Source organism: Theropithecus gelada, chromosome 8, assembly GCF_003255815.1.
Source record: "Theropithecus gelada isolate Dixy chromosome 8, Tgel_1.0, whole genome shotgun sequence".
In the NCBI taxonomy this organism is placed as follows: domain Eukaryota; kingdom Metazoa; phylum Chordata; class Mammalia; order Primates; family Cercopithecidae; genus Theropithecus; species Theropithecus gelada.
In genome coordinates this window covers 143,112,130-143,126,198 of record NC_037676.1, presented here as the reverse complement: position 1 = coordinate 143,126,198, position 14,069 = coordinate 143,112,130, and the positions used below count along the sequence as shown (strand labels likewise).

General features: G+C 38.5%; 1 protein-coding gene across 50 annotated transcripts in view; it reads left to right on the top strand.

Annotated features, from left to right (window-relative positions):
• The window catches only part of PTK2 (protein tyrosine kinase 2), a 358,952-nt gene that overhangs the window by 100,962 nt on the left and 243,921 nt on the right, over positions 1–14,069 (top strand). For 48 of the 50 annotated variants that reach the window (XR_003120911.1, XM_025395124.1, XM_025395157.1 and 45 more), the window contains one exon: positions 12,442–12,668. Coding sequence is in view for 47 of the 50 variants with exons in the window: in XM_025395120.1 (XP_025250905.1) it covers positions 12,442–12,668 (227 nt within the window). In the remaining 3 variants the exon portion in view is untranslated. Of the gene's footprint in view, positions 1–12,441; positions 12,669–14,069 lie in introns of those variants that run through there. The other 2 variants (XM_025395163.1, XM_025395171.1) reach the window with 2 other exon arrangements.

The following is a 14,069-nucleotide window of genomic DNA, read 5'->3' as shown; positions in this document are numbered from 1 at the left end:
CAAAAACAAGCAATGGGGGAAAGATTCCCTATTTAATAAATGGTGTTGGGAAAACTGGCTAGACATATGTAGAAAATTGAAACTGGATCCCTTCCTTACATCTTATACAAAAATTAACTCAAGATGGATTAAAGACATAAATGTAAGACCTAAAACCATAAAAACCCTAGAAGAAAACCTAGACAATACCATTCAGGACATAGGCATGGGCAAAAACTTCATGACTAAAACACCAAAAGCAATGGCAACAAAAGCCAGATTGACAGATGGCGTCTAATTAAACTAAGAGCTTCTGCATGGCAAAAACAAACAAAAAAAGCTATCATCAGAGGGAACAGGCAACCTACAGAACAGGAGAAAATGTTTATAATCTGTCCATCTGACAAAGGACTAATATCCAGAATCTTCAAAGAACTTAAATTTACAAGAAAAAAACAATCCCATCAAAAAGTGGGTGAAGGATATGAACAGACACTTCTCAAGAAGACATTTATGTGGCCAATAAACATGAAAAAAAGCTCATCATCACTGGTCATTAGAGACATGCAGTTCAAAACCACAATGAAATACCATCTCACACCAGTTAGAATGGCGATCATTAAAAATTCAGGAAACAACAGAAGCTGGAGAGGATGTGGAGAAATAGGAACGCGTTTACACTGTTGGTGCGAGTGTAAATTAATTCAACCATTGTGGAAGACAGTGTAGCAATTCCTCAAGGATCTAGAACCAGAAATACCATTTGACCCAGCAATCCCGTTATTGGGTATATACCCAAAGGATTATAAATCATTCTATAAAGACACATGCACACGTATGTTTATTGCAGCACTGTTCGCAATAGCAAAGACTTGGAACCAACCCAAGTGCCCATCAATGATAGGCTGGATAAAGAAAATGTGGTGGCCGGGCGGTGGCTCACGCCTGTAATCCCAGTACCTTGGGAGGCTGAGGCGGGTGGATCACCTGAGGTCAGGAGTTCAAGACCAGCCCTGACCAACATGGCAAAACCCCATCTCTACTAAAAATACAAAAATTAGCCATGCATGGTGGTGTGCGCCTGTAATCCCAGGTACCCAGGAGGCTGAGGCAGGAGAATCACTGGAACCCGGGGGCCAGAGACTGCAGTGAGCCAAGATTGTGCCATTGTACTCCAGACTGGGTGACAGAACAAGACTCCCATCTCAAAAAAAAAAAAAAAAAAAAAAGTGGCACATATACACCGTGGAGTATTATGTAGCCATAAAAAAGGATGAGTTCATGTCCTTTGCAGGGACATGGATAAAGCTGGAAACCATCATTCTCAGCAAACTAACACAGGAACAGAAAACCACTCATAAAGTGGGAGATGAACAGTGACAACACATGGACACAGGGAGGGGAACATCACACACCAGGGCCTGTCACGGGGTCGGTGCGGGTAGGGGAGGGATAGCGTTACGAGAAATATTCCTAATGTAGACGATGGGTTGATGGGTGCAGCAAACCACCATGACGTGTGTATACCTATATAACAAACCTGCACGTTCTGCACCTGTATCCCAGAACTTAAAAGTATTTTTTTTTAAAAAGCCAGATCTCGCTTTCTTGCCCAAGCTGGAGTTCATTGAGCATGATTTTAGTTCAGTGTAACCTCCAGTTCCTTCTATTGAGTTTTCTGAGCTCTTCATAGATTCTGGTTATTAATCCATTGTCAGATGGGTAGTTGCAAATACTTTCTCCCATTCTGTTTGTTGCCTTTTTGCTTTGTTAATTGTGTCTTTTGCTATGCAGAGGCTTTTTATCTTGATGTAATGCCATTTGTCTTTATTTTTGCTTTAGTTGTCTGTATTTTTGAGGTCTTATATTGAAAAATTCTTGTCGAGATCAGTGTCCAGAAGTGTTTCCCCAGTATTTTCTTATAGTAATTCCATAGTTTCAGGTCTTAGAGTTGAGTCTTTAATTCCATGTGGATTTGCTATTTTGTGTATGGTGAGAGAGAGAGAGAGATGTAATTTCATTGTCCTGCATACAGTTATCCAGTTTTCTCGGCACCAGGTATTAAAGGAACTATCATTTCCCCATTGCATGAACTTGGAGGCTTTCTCAAAAATGAATTGGTTGTAAATGTATGGATTTATATTTGAGATCTCCATTCTGTTTCATTGCTCTATGTGTTTTTATGCCAGTACCATGCTGATTTGGTTACTATAGCTTATTGTAACTTTTGAAGTCAGGTAGTGTAATGTCTCCAGCTGTGTTCTTTTTGCTCAGGATTGCTTTGGCTATTCAGGGTCTTTTGTGGTTCCATATAAATTTTAGGATTTTTTTTTTTTCCTGTTTCTGTGAAGAATGTCATTGGTATTTTGATAGGGATAGCATTGAATCTGTAAATTGCTTTGGGTATTGTTGCCATTTTAACAATATTGTTTCTTCCAATCCATGAACATGAAATATTTTTCAATTTTTTTTGTGTGTGTCCTCTTCAGTTTCTTTCTCTTCTTTTCTCTTTTTGAGACAGTCTCACTTCATCACACAGGCTGGAATTCAGTGGCACAATCTCGGCTCATTGCAACCCCCACCTCCTGGGTTCAAGCTATTCTCGTGGCTCAGCTTCTCAAGTAGCTGGGATTACAGGCATGTGACACCATGCCTGGCAAATTTTTGTAATTTTAGTAGAGTTGGGGTTTCACCATGTTGGCTAGGCTGGTTGTGAACTCCTGGCCTCTAGTGATGCGCCTGCCTTGACCTACCAAAGTGCTGGAATTAAGGCATGAGCCACCATACCCAGCCCCTCTTCAATTTCTTTCACCAATGTTTTATAGTTTTCCTTATATAGATAATTTACTTCTTTGGTTAAATTGACTCCTAGGTATTTGATATTTTTTGTAGCTGTTGTAAATGTGATTGCTTTCTTGATTTATTTTATACATTGTTCGTTGTTGGTGTATATAAATGCTACTTATTTTCGTATGTTGATTTTGCATCCTGCTACTTTACTGAATTTATCAGTTCTAAAAGCTTTTTGGTGAAGTCTTTAGGTTTTTCTAAGTATAAGATCGTGTCATCTGTCAACAAGACTAATTTGACATCTTCCTTGTCAATTTAGATATCCTTTATTTCTCTTGCCTAATTGCTCTGGTTGGGACTTTCAGTACTGTGTTGAATAAAAGTAGTGAGAGTGGGCATCCTTGTATTGTTTCAGATCACAGAGGAAAGGCCTTCGCTTTTTCCCTCAGCTTGATGTTAGTTTGTGAATTTGTCGTATATGGCCTTCTATTATTTTGAGATATGTTCATTCTATACCCTGTTTTTTGGGAATTTTTATCATGAAGGGATGTTGAATTTTATCAAATGCTTTTTCTTCATCTATTGAGATGAGACCGTATGGTTTTTTCTCCTTTGTTCTGTTAATGTGATATATCACATTTATTGATTTGTATATGTTGAACTCTCCTTGCATCCCTGGGATGAATCCTACTTGATCATGGTAATTGATCTTTTGAACGTGTTGTTTAATTCAGTTTGCTAGTATTTCATTGAGGATATTTGTGTTTACGTTCATCAGTGATGTTGGCCTGTAGTTTTCTTTTTTTGTTGCATCCTTGTCTGGTTTTGTTATCAAGGTAATACAGCCCTTGTAAAATGATTTTGGAAATATTCTCCCCTCTTCAATATTTTTGAGTAGAAGAGTTTGCAGTAGAATTGGTATTACTTCTTAAAATACTTTTTGTAAAATTCATCAGTGAAGCCATCAGGTTGTGGGCTTTTCTTTGATGGGAGACTCTCTATTACACCTTGTATCATTGACTTATTAATTGGCTTATTGAGGCTTTCTGTTTCTTCATGGTTCAATCTTGATAGGTTGTATGTGTCCAAGAATTTATCAGTTTCTTCCAGCTTTTCTAATTTGTTAGCAAATATTGTTCATCGTAGTATCTTTAAGAGTCTTTGTATTTCTGCAATAATGGGTATAGTGGCTGAGTTTCAAGAAAACCAAGGGAATCTTGGTTAACTCTTTTTAGTTTATTTTTCTTTTGGTAATTGTCTTGTATTTCCTGGCCTAGAAAGTCCCTTAGCCAGAGTCAGAAGCCCACCTAGATTCAAGGGGAGGAAATACAGATTCCATGTATTAACAGAAAGTGTATCAAAGTCACATTGGAAAAAGGGCATATTAAACATTAAGTAATTTAATGTTAGCTGCTTTGTCTAGTAAAATTAATTTAGAAAATTTAGGTTAGCTTTTTATGAGAAAATAAAATCAAGTGTTATAGAAAAGACCAAAATGATTGAGAAGATAACTTTTATACCAGTTTAGTTTAAGGAGTCACTTTAACTAGAAATATTACCCAGATTCTTAAAGCTCTTCAAGTTAGGTCATAATTTCTTTTAATTTAGCTGTCTCAATTTGCTTTCCTTTGCTTATTCTCACTTATTCTAACAGCAAGCTACTCGTCTTTTTGACACCCTCCCTCCCTTTACAGCTTCAGCAAACATCTCAAGTTTTATTAAAGGGTAAGTGTACTTAAAGCATAATGAGGTGGTTCTCTTGGTGGGATCTTAACATGTACAGTAATTATAAATGAGGTAATTCTGGAGTAAAGAGTAGGGTGTTTATTATGTTCGTTGCATTTTTTCCCCCTTTTTTGTATGTGCTGCTTTATGTAGCATTTACATCAGGTTGTGGGTTGAGCCTTGGAGCTTAACTCCAGAGTTTATTAACACTTGTTTCTTCACATCTGGACTTGGAACTGCCCTATTTCTTCAAGAGAAGAAGAAAGAGTTAGGCACTGAGAACCCTTGATATGTTTCCTATGTTAATTAAAGGGAGAACTAAAGTTGTAGACAGCTGAGCAGCAATTATTGACATTCCATCTTCTCTCCCATTCCAGTCCGCATTTGGTCTCTTGCCTACAGTGATTTAAACTGGGCAGCCTGGCTGAGCTAGGACTCAGTAAAGTGCAGTCAGCAGACTAATGTTGGTGCTGGAACTGTTAACAGCTTAGGACAAGATAAGGAAATTTGGTGTAAGCATCTAGACACCTTACGGCAATTTGATAGTGATTTTATGTCGAAATTCTAATGACGGAAATTTTGTGTTTGGCTTAGGTATGTCTTTTTTTTAAAAAAAACTTCATTTTTCTAGAAATTCCTTTTCATTGTATTTTACAAAAGAATTGGTCTGTGATAGGTTGGAAATTAAAACTGGTTCTTCATCACAGATGAGAAGGACTGGTCTAAGCCATGTAAAAACAGTTTTTGGTTTTAAAATCTTTTCATTTCTGCTTTGATAATTTATTGAAAAAGATATTCTGTAGTGTGCAAAAGTGGCAGATCTCTGAATAATTAATCTTGAAAAGTTTTTTAAAATGTAATTGGTCACAGAAACAGAAGGGCTACGATAACAAAGCCCTGTGAAAAGATTACCTTTCCATGGTGAGGGGGTGAAAGACGTTCTTCATTTAGAGACACACAAAGAATTGGCAGCCCCAGCTGTTCAACTTTAGCCAAGGATCAGAAACAAATACAGAACCACACAAACAACACAGGGAAGTCTGTTAATTGGTAGAAACAGAATAGTCATTGTAGCAGAAAGCAACTCTTGAAACTTGTCATTCTGTAGTTGAGGCCATTTTTTTGAACTGACCAACCCGTGATGAGTGCCCAAAGAGGTGACCCAGATGCCAGGATCTCAGAACCCTCAAGACCAACAAAAAGACAAACATGAAGACATGTGAATGCCACCAACAGGGTACTTGGGAGGATAACAGCATGAGGCACAGACCTTCCCGGAGAGAGTTGAAGAAGGCCTGATGGCAAATATATTGCCTATTTGAGAATTTATAGCACAGATCAGATTTTGACAAGCAGATAAAACATTAAAGTGTAAAACAAAATAGCATTCTTTTTTAATTTTTATTTTTCTTTTGCTAAGTTCTGAAAGGATAGGAGCAAAATCACATTCTATAGTGGAAAACTGCTTCATTCTGGTAACATTGCAACAGAGGTTTATCTTGTAAAAAATGTTTTGGCCTAGTTTTTGAAGATAAATGATAGTTTTATTTGTTCTTTCCTAACCTTTATGTTTTACTACCCCACCCTTTTTTTGGGGGTGTGGGGCAGCTGTGGTACTTGGCAGTGACTTCTAAAACAATGCTGTACGCAAGTGGTAATGGTGGGCATCCATGTCTTATTTCCAGTTTGGGGAGGGGAAATTTTTTTCGTACTAGAACAATGCTGTACGCAAGTGGTAACAGTGGGCATCCATGTCTTATTTCCAGTTTGAGGAAGGGAAATTTTTTCCCACTAGTATTTACATTTCATATAGATACTCTTCATCAGATGTACGAAATCTCATCCTATTTCTAGTTTGCTACGAGTTTTTATCATGAGTGGTTGGTAAACTTTATCATATGTGTTTTCTGCATGTATCAAGGTAACTGGCTGTTCTTTCTGAAAATGTGGTAAATTACACTGATTGCTTTTTGAATGAATACCTTTCTTCTATTCCTAGAGTAAACTTTTGGTCATGATATGTTATTCCTTTAAAATATTGCTGGATTAAGTATGCAAATTGTTAAGATTTTTGCATCTGTGTTTATAAGAAAGGTAGACTTACATCATTTCTCATCCTGTTCTGTCAGGTTTTGATATCACTGTTCTGCAGGTGTCATAAAACAAGTTGGGAAATGTTCTGTATCTGTTTTTTGGAAGAATTTGTGTAAGATTAACATTTCTTAATTTGTTGAAAGAATTAAAATGTTCCTTTGTGGGGAGGATTTTAGATGGACTATTTTAAATAGAACAGTCTAGTTTCATTTTATATTGTTTCATTTTGCTATGTTGTGTTTTGCAAGGAATTGTGCTTATCTAAATTTTCAAATTCATTGGCATAAAGTTATTAATAGTCCCTTATTGTATTACTCATTATCTCTTACCTCTTATTATCTTCTCCATTATTGATGTTGCTAGTTTCTCCTGACTCATTTTATCTTTGATCAGTCTTTCGAGAGGTGTATCAGTTTTGTTTTTTAGAAGAGTAACTTTTGATTTTGTTTTGCTTTTAAGTTGTCCTTTTAAATATGCATTCTTCTTTTAATTAAAAAATTTTCATTGGTACATAGTGGGTATATATGTAAATTTATGGGGTACATGAGATGTGTTCATATAGGCATACAGTGCATCATAATCACATCAGGCTAAATGGGGTATCCATCACCTCAAACATTTCTCATTTTTTTGGTGTTACAAACATTCTAATTATACTCTTAGTTATTTTTAAATGTACATGTTTGTTGGCTGTAATCCCTAGTTGTGCTACCAAATACTAGATGTTATGCATTCTGTTTTTCTGTAAATTAACCATCCCCCCTTCACAGATGTATATTCTTTTTTTTTTTTTTTTTTTTTTTTGAGACGGAGTCTCGCTCTGTCGCCCAGGCTGGAGTGCAGTGGCCGGATCTCAGCTCACTGCAAGCTCCGCCTCCCGGGTTCACGCCATTCTCCTGCCTCAGCCTCCCGAGTAGCTGGGACTGCAGGCGCCCGCCACCGCGCCCGGCTAGTTTTTTGTATTTTTTAGTAGAGACGGGGTTTCACCGTGTTAGCCAGGATGGTCTCGATCTCCTGACCTCGTGATCCGCCCATCTCGGCCTCCCAAAGTGCTGGGATTACAGGCTTGAGCCACCGCGCCCGGCCACAGATGTATATTCTTAGAGATACTCAACTATCACTTCTAATACATGAATTTAAATATGTATTTTTTTTTTTTTTTTAAAGGAAACAGGGTTGTGCTCTGTTGCTCAGGCTGGAGTGCAGTGATACAGTCATAACTTAAGCTCTGGGGCTTAAGCAGTCCTCCTGCCTCAGCCTCCCAAGGAGCTGGGACTATAGGCACACACCACCATGCCCAGCTAATTTTTAAATTATTTTGTAGGGATCTCACTGTGTTGCCCAGGCAGGTCTTGAACTTCTGGCCTCAAGCTGTCCTCCCATCTCAGCCTCCGAAAGTGCTGGGATTACAGGCATGATTCCCTGTGCCCTGCCAAACATATAGATTTTACTCTAAGCATAGCTCTGTCTACTTTCACAGTTTTGATATTTCTTTTCAGTGCATTATTTAATTCAAAATACTTTTGAGTCTCTTTTTGACTTAAAGGGTTACTTGAAATACACTGCTTAATTTCCTGACAATGGAACATTTTCTAGTTATTTTGTAATTGTTGTCTAGCCTAATGCTAGACACAGAATATACTTTGAATAATTTTAGTCCCTTGATATTTATTGAATCTTGCTCTTTCACTCAGCATATGGGCAACTTTAGAAAGTATTTCTTGTGTACTTGCAAAGATTATGTATTATCCTATTAGGTATAGTGTCAGTTAGATCAGATTTGTTCATCGTGCTCTTCAGATCTTCTATAGGGTACCAAAAGTTATAAGGGTGTATTCATGTATACTCAGAAGTGCCACCCCATTCCTGCGCTTTCCATCTTGGTCACACCTCTCCCATGTGTAACCAATCTCACTGGACTCCCATTTTTACTTTATGGAGTTATTTTGCACATATGAGCAGACACATTTGTATTTTCCTATTTTCCCCATTTTATTCAAAAGGTATGCTGTGGCTGTGATTTGCACTTTGGGTTTTTAACTTAATAAATCCTGGAAATCATACTTAGTCAATTATAGGGCTCTTCTTTCCTTTCCCCCCGCCCCCAACAGATTCATAGTACTCCATTATGGGAATGTACCATAGTTTATTCCATTAGTCTCCCATGAATGGGCATTTAGGTGTTCCCTAATACTTTGCAAGGCTGCAGTGAATAACCTTATGCATATGTATTTTCATGTTGTTGTTAAACATATCTCTTCACTTGGGATGATTGTAACAAAATACATAAACTGGGTGGCTTATAAACAACAGAAACTTATTTCTCACTGGTCTAGAGGCTGGAAGTCCTAGATAAGAGTGACAGTATGGTGGAGTTCTGGTGAGGGCCCTTTTTTCCGGGTTTCAGACTGTGGACTTAGATGCTCAGGCATATCTCTGGAGAGCAGAGACAGGAAGCATGCTCTTGGACTTTCACAAGGACACTAATCCCATTCATGAGGGCCTCACCATTATGACCTCATCTAGTCCACATTGCCTCCAAAAGACCCTACCTTGTAATAGCATCACACTGGGGAGTATGGTCTCAACTTACTAATTTTGGGAGCACACAAATGTTTAGTTTGTAACAGTGTATCTTTTCATAAATTTCTAGAAGTGGAATTGCTGGATCAGAAGGCACATGTAGTTTTGTTATTGTCAAATTCCTCTTTATCCATATGATAGAAAATTCACATTCCCATGAGTAGTGTATGAGAGTTCCTGTTTCCCCACATCCTTACCAACAGACAGGGTACTGCTGTGACCTTTTAAAAAAATCGACAGTTGTTTATGTATTTGTATTTTCACAGAGGTAAAATTCCCATAACATAAAATTTACCATTTTAACAACTTCAAAGTGTACAATTGAGTGTTTTTTAGTATATTCAACCATCACCATGATCAAAATTCAAACCATTTCTCTCATCCCCAAAAGAAACTCCTTACCTATTAGCAGTCATTCCCAACTCTGCCCTACCCCTAGCCACTGGTAGCTGGTAATCTTTCTTCTCTATAGATTTGTGTATTCCTTCATATAAGTGGAATCACAATTTGTGATCTTTCATGTCTGATTCCTTTGTAGTATAATGTTCTCAAGGTTGCTCCGTGCTGTAGCATGTATCAGTGCTTCATTTCTTTTTTTGCTGAACAATATTTCATTGTTGGGTATACCACATTTTGTTAATCTGTTTATCCAGTGAAGGATGTGGATATTTGGATTATTTTCACTTTTCAGTGTTGTGGGTAATGCTGCTGTGAACATTCACATGTGAGGGTGTTTCATTTTGTTTTATCTCAGGGTCTTTCTCTGTCACCTAAGCTGTGCAGTGGCATGATTACAGCTCACTGCAGCCTCGACCTCCTGGGCTCAAGCAAGCCTCGGCTTCCCAAGTAGCTGGGACTACAGGCACATGCTACCATGCCCAGTTAATTTTTGTGGTTTTTGTAGAGATGGGGTTTTGCCATGTTGCCCAGGCTGGTCTTGAACTCCTGAGCTCAAGCAATCCACCTGCCTGAGTCTCCCAAAGTGCTGGGATTACAAGCATGAGCCAGTATATCCGGCCGTGAGTTTTTATTTGGACATACATTTTCAGTTCTTTTGGGCGTATGTCTACCTAGAAATGGAATGGTAGGTTCACATGGTAACTCCGTGTTTAACCTTTTGAGGAGCTGCCAAACTATTTTCATAGCAGTTGCACCATTTTATACTCTTCCAGCAATATAGGAAGGTGTCAGTTTCTTCACATCCTTGCCTACACTTGGTATATCTTTTTAATTAATTGGATTGTCTTTTGCATTCTTTTCTATCATTTCCCCCCTCATTTTAAAAGAATTTCTGTATATATATAGGGTATTAGCTTATTTCTGTGACATATGGTACATGTGTTTTTCTTTTGTGTTTTTGGCATCTTTTGACTTGGTTTATGGTTTTCCTTTTACTGTGCTGTCATATCATTTTTTTTTAACTAATTGGAAAGTGATTTGGATGAAAAGATGTTATTTGTGCTTTGTTTGATACCAACAGAGGGTTGGCCCTTTTCTTTGCTGGGCAGATAGTGGGGAGCTGACAGGGTCTGGCTCTGTCCCCCAGGCTGGAGAGCAGTGGCACGATCTCGGCTCATTGTAGCGTTCCCCTCCTGGGTTCAAGTGATCCTCCCACCTCAGCCTCCCAAGTAGCTGGGACCACAGGCTTGCGCCACAACTCATGGCTCTTTATTGTATTTTTTTGTAGAGATGGGGTTTTGCCAAGGTGGCTAGGTTGGTCTTGAACTTTTGAGCTCAAGCAGTCTGCCTGCCTCAGCCTCCCAAAGTGTTGGGATTATAGGCATGAGCATCTGTGCCTGGCTGGATCTGTGGTTTTGTGTTTGTGTGTGTGTTTGTTTTGAGACAGTCTTACTCTGTGGTCCAGACTGACGTGCAGCAATGTAGTCACAGCTCACTATAGCCTCAACCTCCTGGGCTCAAGCTGTCCTCCCACCTTAGCCTCCTGAGTAGCTGGGACTACAGGAACACACTACCATGCCCAAGCTAATTTTTGTATTTTTTAGTAGAGACAAGGTCTTGTCATGTTACCCAGGCTGGTCTCAAACTCCTGGGTTCACGCAGTCTTCCCGCCTCAGCCTTCCAAAGGGCTGGGATTACAGGCATGAGCAGCCATACCTGGCCTGCCATGATGGATCTGAGCAGGTATTGTACTCCAGGTTTACAAAGCTCCCTTTGCTTCTGCACCCAGCTGTTCTCATTGCAAGCCTGGGAATGTCCTGATATTATTCTGGTTTATTCCTGAGGTCTTACTCCTGTTTTCTAAATGCTTTCACTGTTTTGAGAGGCTCCTTCTCAGCTCAGGTTCAGGATTCAGTAACTGTCTTCAGGAGACAACCCGCAGAGTGTTTGACACAGTCTCCACCCTTCCTTCTCACCAGAATCCAAGATTTGATCTCTTGCTGCCAAAAGCTCTGCTGGTTTCTCTCCCATTAGTAGACTTTTCCTGGCCCTTCAAGCTCTGAAGGGCTCAGAATTGGCAAATGCCCTGTGGGAAAAAGCAGCCAGTTGTTAAGTATCATTTCCCAGTCTTCATCTGTGTCACTCATTGTCTTGGTTGCCTCAGAATGTCTTCGTCTTGAGCCCTTCAAACATTGTTTGGGTTAAAAAGATTTTTAATCTGGATTTTCGTTTTTCTCAGTGGGTGTTCAGGCTTGTGCAGGCTATTTCTTCACACTCAAATAGAAGCTCTTTATCACACTTAAAAAATGTAATTGTGCATGCTTTTTTCGTTTTGTTTTCAGTTGCTCTCTGTCTGATTCTCCTGTTAACAGTGAGTTGGTTAAGCCAGGGACCTTATTTTAATTATAGTGTTGTTAATCACCAGTGTGTAGTATATGTAATGACATTCATTGAATTTGTATTATACGAAGAGAGAACTTTTCTCTTAGGTAAAAGTTTTCAAAAGTAGGCAGCAAATTCACAAATTTGGCTTTGCTATGAGATTTTCCAACAAATATAAAGGCTATGATAATAAAAGGGGTGGGGATGGGGGTGTTATATTGTTTGTAGATACTTTTTGACACAGCTGAAATTGGAGTCCTGGCCTTTTAATAATTTGTTTAACAAATATTTATTCTGTAAATCAGGTCCTACTCTGGGTGTGGGGAGAGATAGCGATTATTTTAGTGGGTTAGGTCTCTATTCTCCTCAGGCTCCTTCTGCATATAACTTGAGAGAGTATAGGACCTTTCGTATAAACATCAACATATCACATTGTAATTGGTAGATTTCAAGTATTATACACCAAAAATTATTTTGTTCTCTTAACAGAATATGACAGATACCTAGCATCTAGCAAAATAATGGCAGCTGCTTACCTTGACCCCAACTTGAATCACACACCAAATTCGAGTACTAAGACTCACCTGGGTACTGGTATGGAACGTTCTCCTGGTGCGATGGAGCGAGTATTAAAGGTCTTTCATTATTTTGAAAGCAATAGTGAGCCAACCACCTGGGCCAGTATTATCAGGCATGGAGATGCTACTGATGTCAGGGTAAGTACGTTTTTCCATGAGACATCTGTAATGTTTTTTTAGGTTAAAATTTAATGGCATGTATGAAAAAAGATAGTGTAATAATTTTCATTTAACTTATCAGGGACTTTTCATATTACAGAAACGTTATTTTTAAGATTTATTAGTTAATATGTGACTGACCAGAGTTCTAATTGTTGTAAAGTTTCTTAGAAAAATAGTGACTGAATCATATTTTAGTCATAAAATGCCATTGACTTGTTTTTCCCTCGTAGGTTTCTTTTTTTAAACTCTTGGGTGAGTACTAGGAAACAGTGCAACTAAAATAGCCTCTAATAACTCAAGAAATAAACTACTGTTCTAGAAAGTGTAATTTTGAAGGTATTTGCATGATTTCAGATAGGATAATTTCTTTTAAAACTCTTGAACATATGCTGTGTGTCAGACACTATGCTAGGTTCTGAAGATGTAAAAGGTCCCTGTGAAGTCCTTGATCTTACAGCTTAGAGCCTGTAGAGGGAGAGACATCATGAATGTGATTATAGTACAGTGCAGAAATGCCTCACGGGAGGTTGTTGTGGAAGCTTGGAGGAATAATACCTTTTAAATGTAGAAGTTAGTACTGGAAAGTATTTCCTTTGGGTCTGGGAAGTGAGTAAAGATAGTGATACAGAATTATGGGAGAAGAGCATGCTAGGCAAAGGTAACTACATCTCCCTGAAAGTGGGGAATGAGAAGGTAGCACTGTGATTTCAGAAAGCTGAGTTCAGTATTTAAATGTTCAGTATTTGCTTAGGTGAAGTGTTAAATACCTCCTCTTTCTTCCCCTCTCCACCTAGTCTCTATTCATCTTTAAGGAGTAGAAGTTTCCGTGACAAGGAAGTTTAGATACGTCTTTTTTATTTTCTTTCTTTCTTTTTTCTTTTTCTTTTCTTTTTACAGTAGCTGAATTAATTAATTTACTACTCTCTAACTTACATGCCCTTATTATTTTTAACCAAAGCAAAGGGATTGGTAGAATTTAGATTTAAGACTAAAAGGTTGGGCACAGTGGTCCATGTCTGTAATTCCAGTACTTTGGGAGGCCAAGGTGGGCAGGTCACTTGAGGTCAGGAGTTCGAGACCAGCCTGGCCAACATGGTGAAACCCCATCTTTACAAAAAATACAAAAATTAGCCAGTTGTGGTGGCACATGCCTATAGTCCCAACTACTCAGGAGGCTGAGACAGGAGAAACACTTGAACCCAGGAGGCAGAGGTTGCAGTGAGCTGAGATCGCGCCACTGCACTCCAGCCTGGGCAACAAAGCGAGACTCTGTCTCAAAAAAAAAAAAAAAAAAAAAAAAGGAAAAGTAAAAGGATTTAAGGCTAAAGTCTTATCTATAAATTTTACATAATTTTTTGTTACCTCTAAATTTTAATA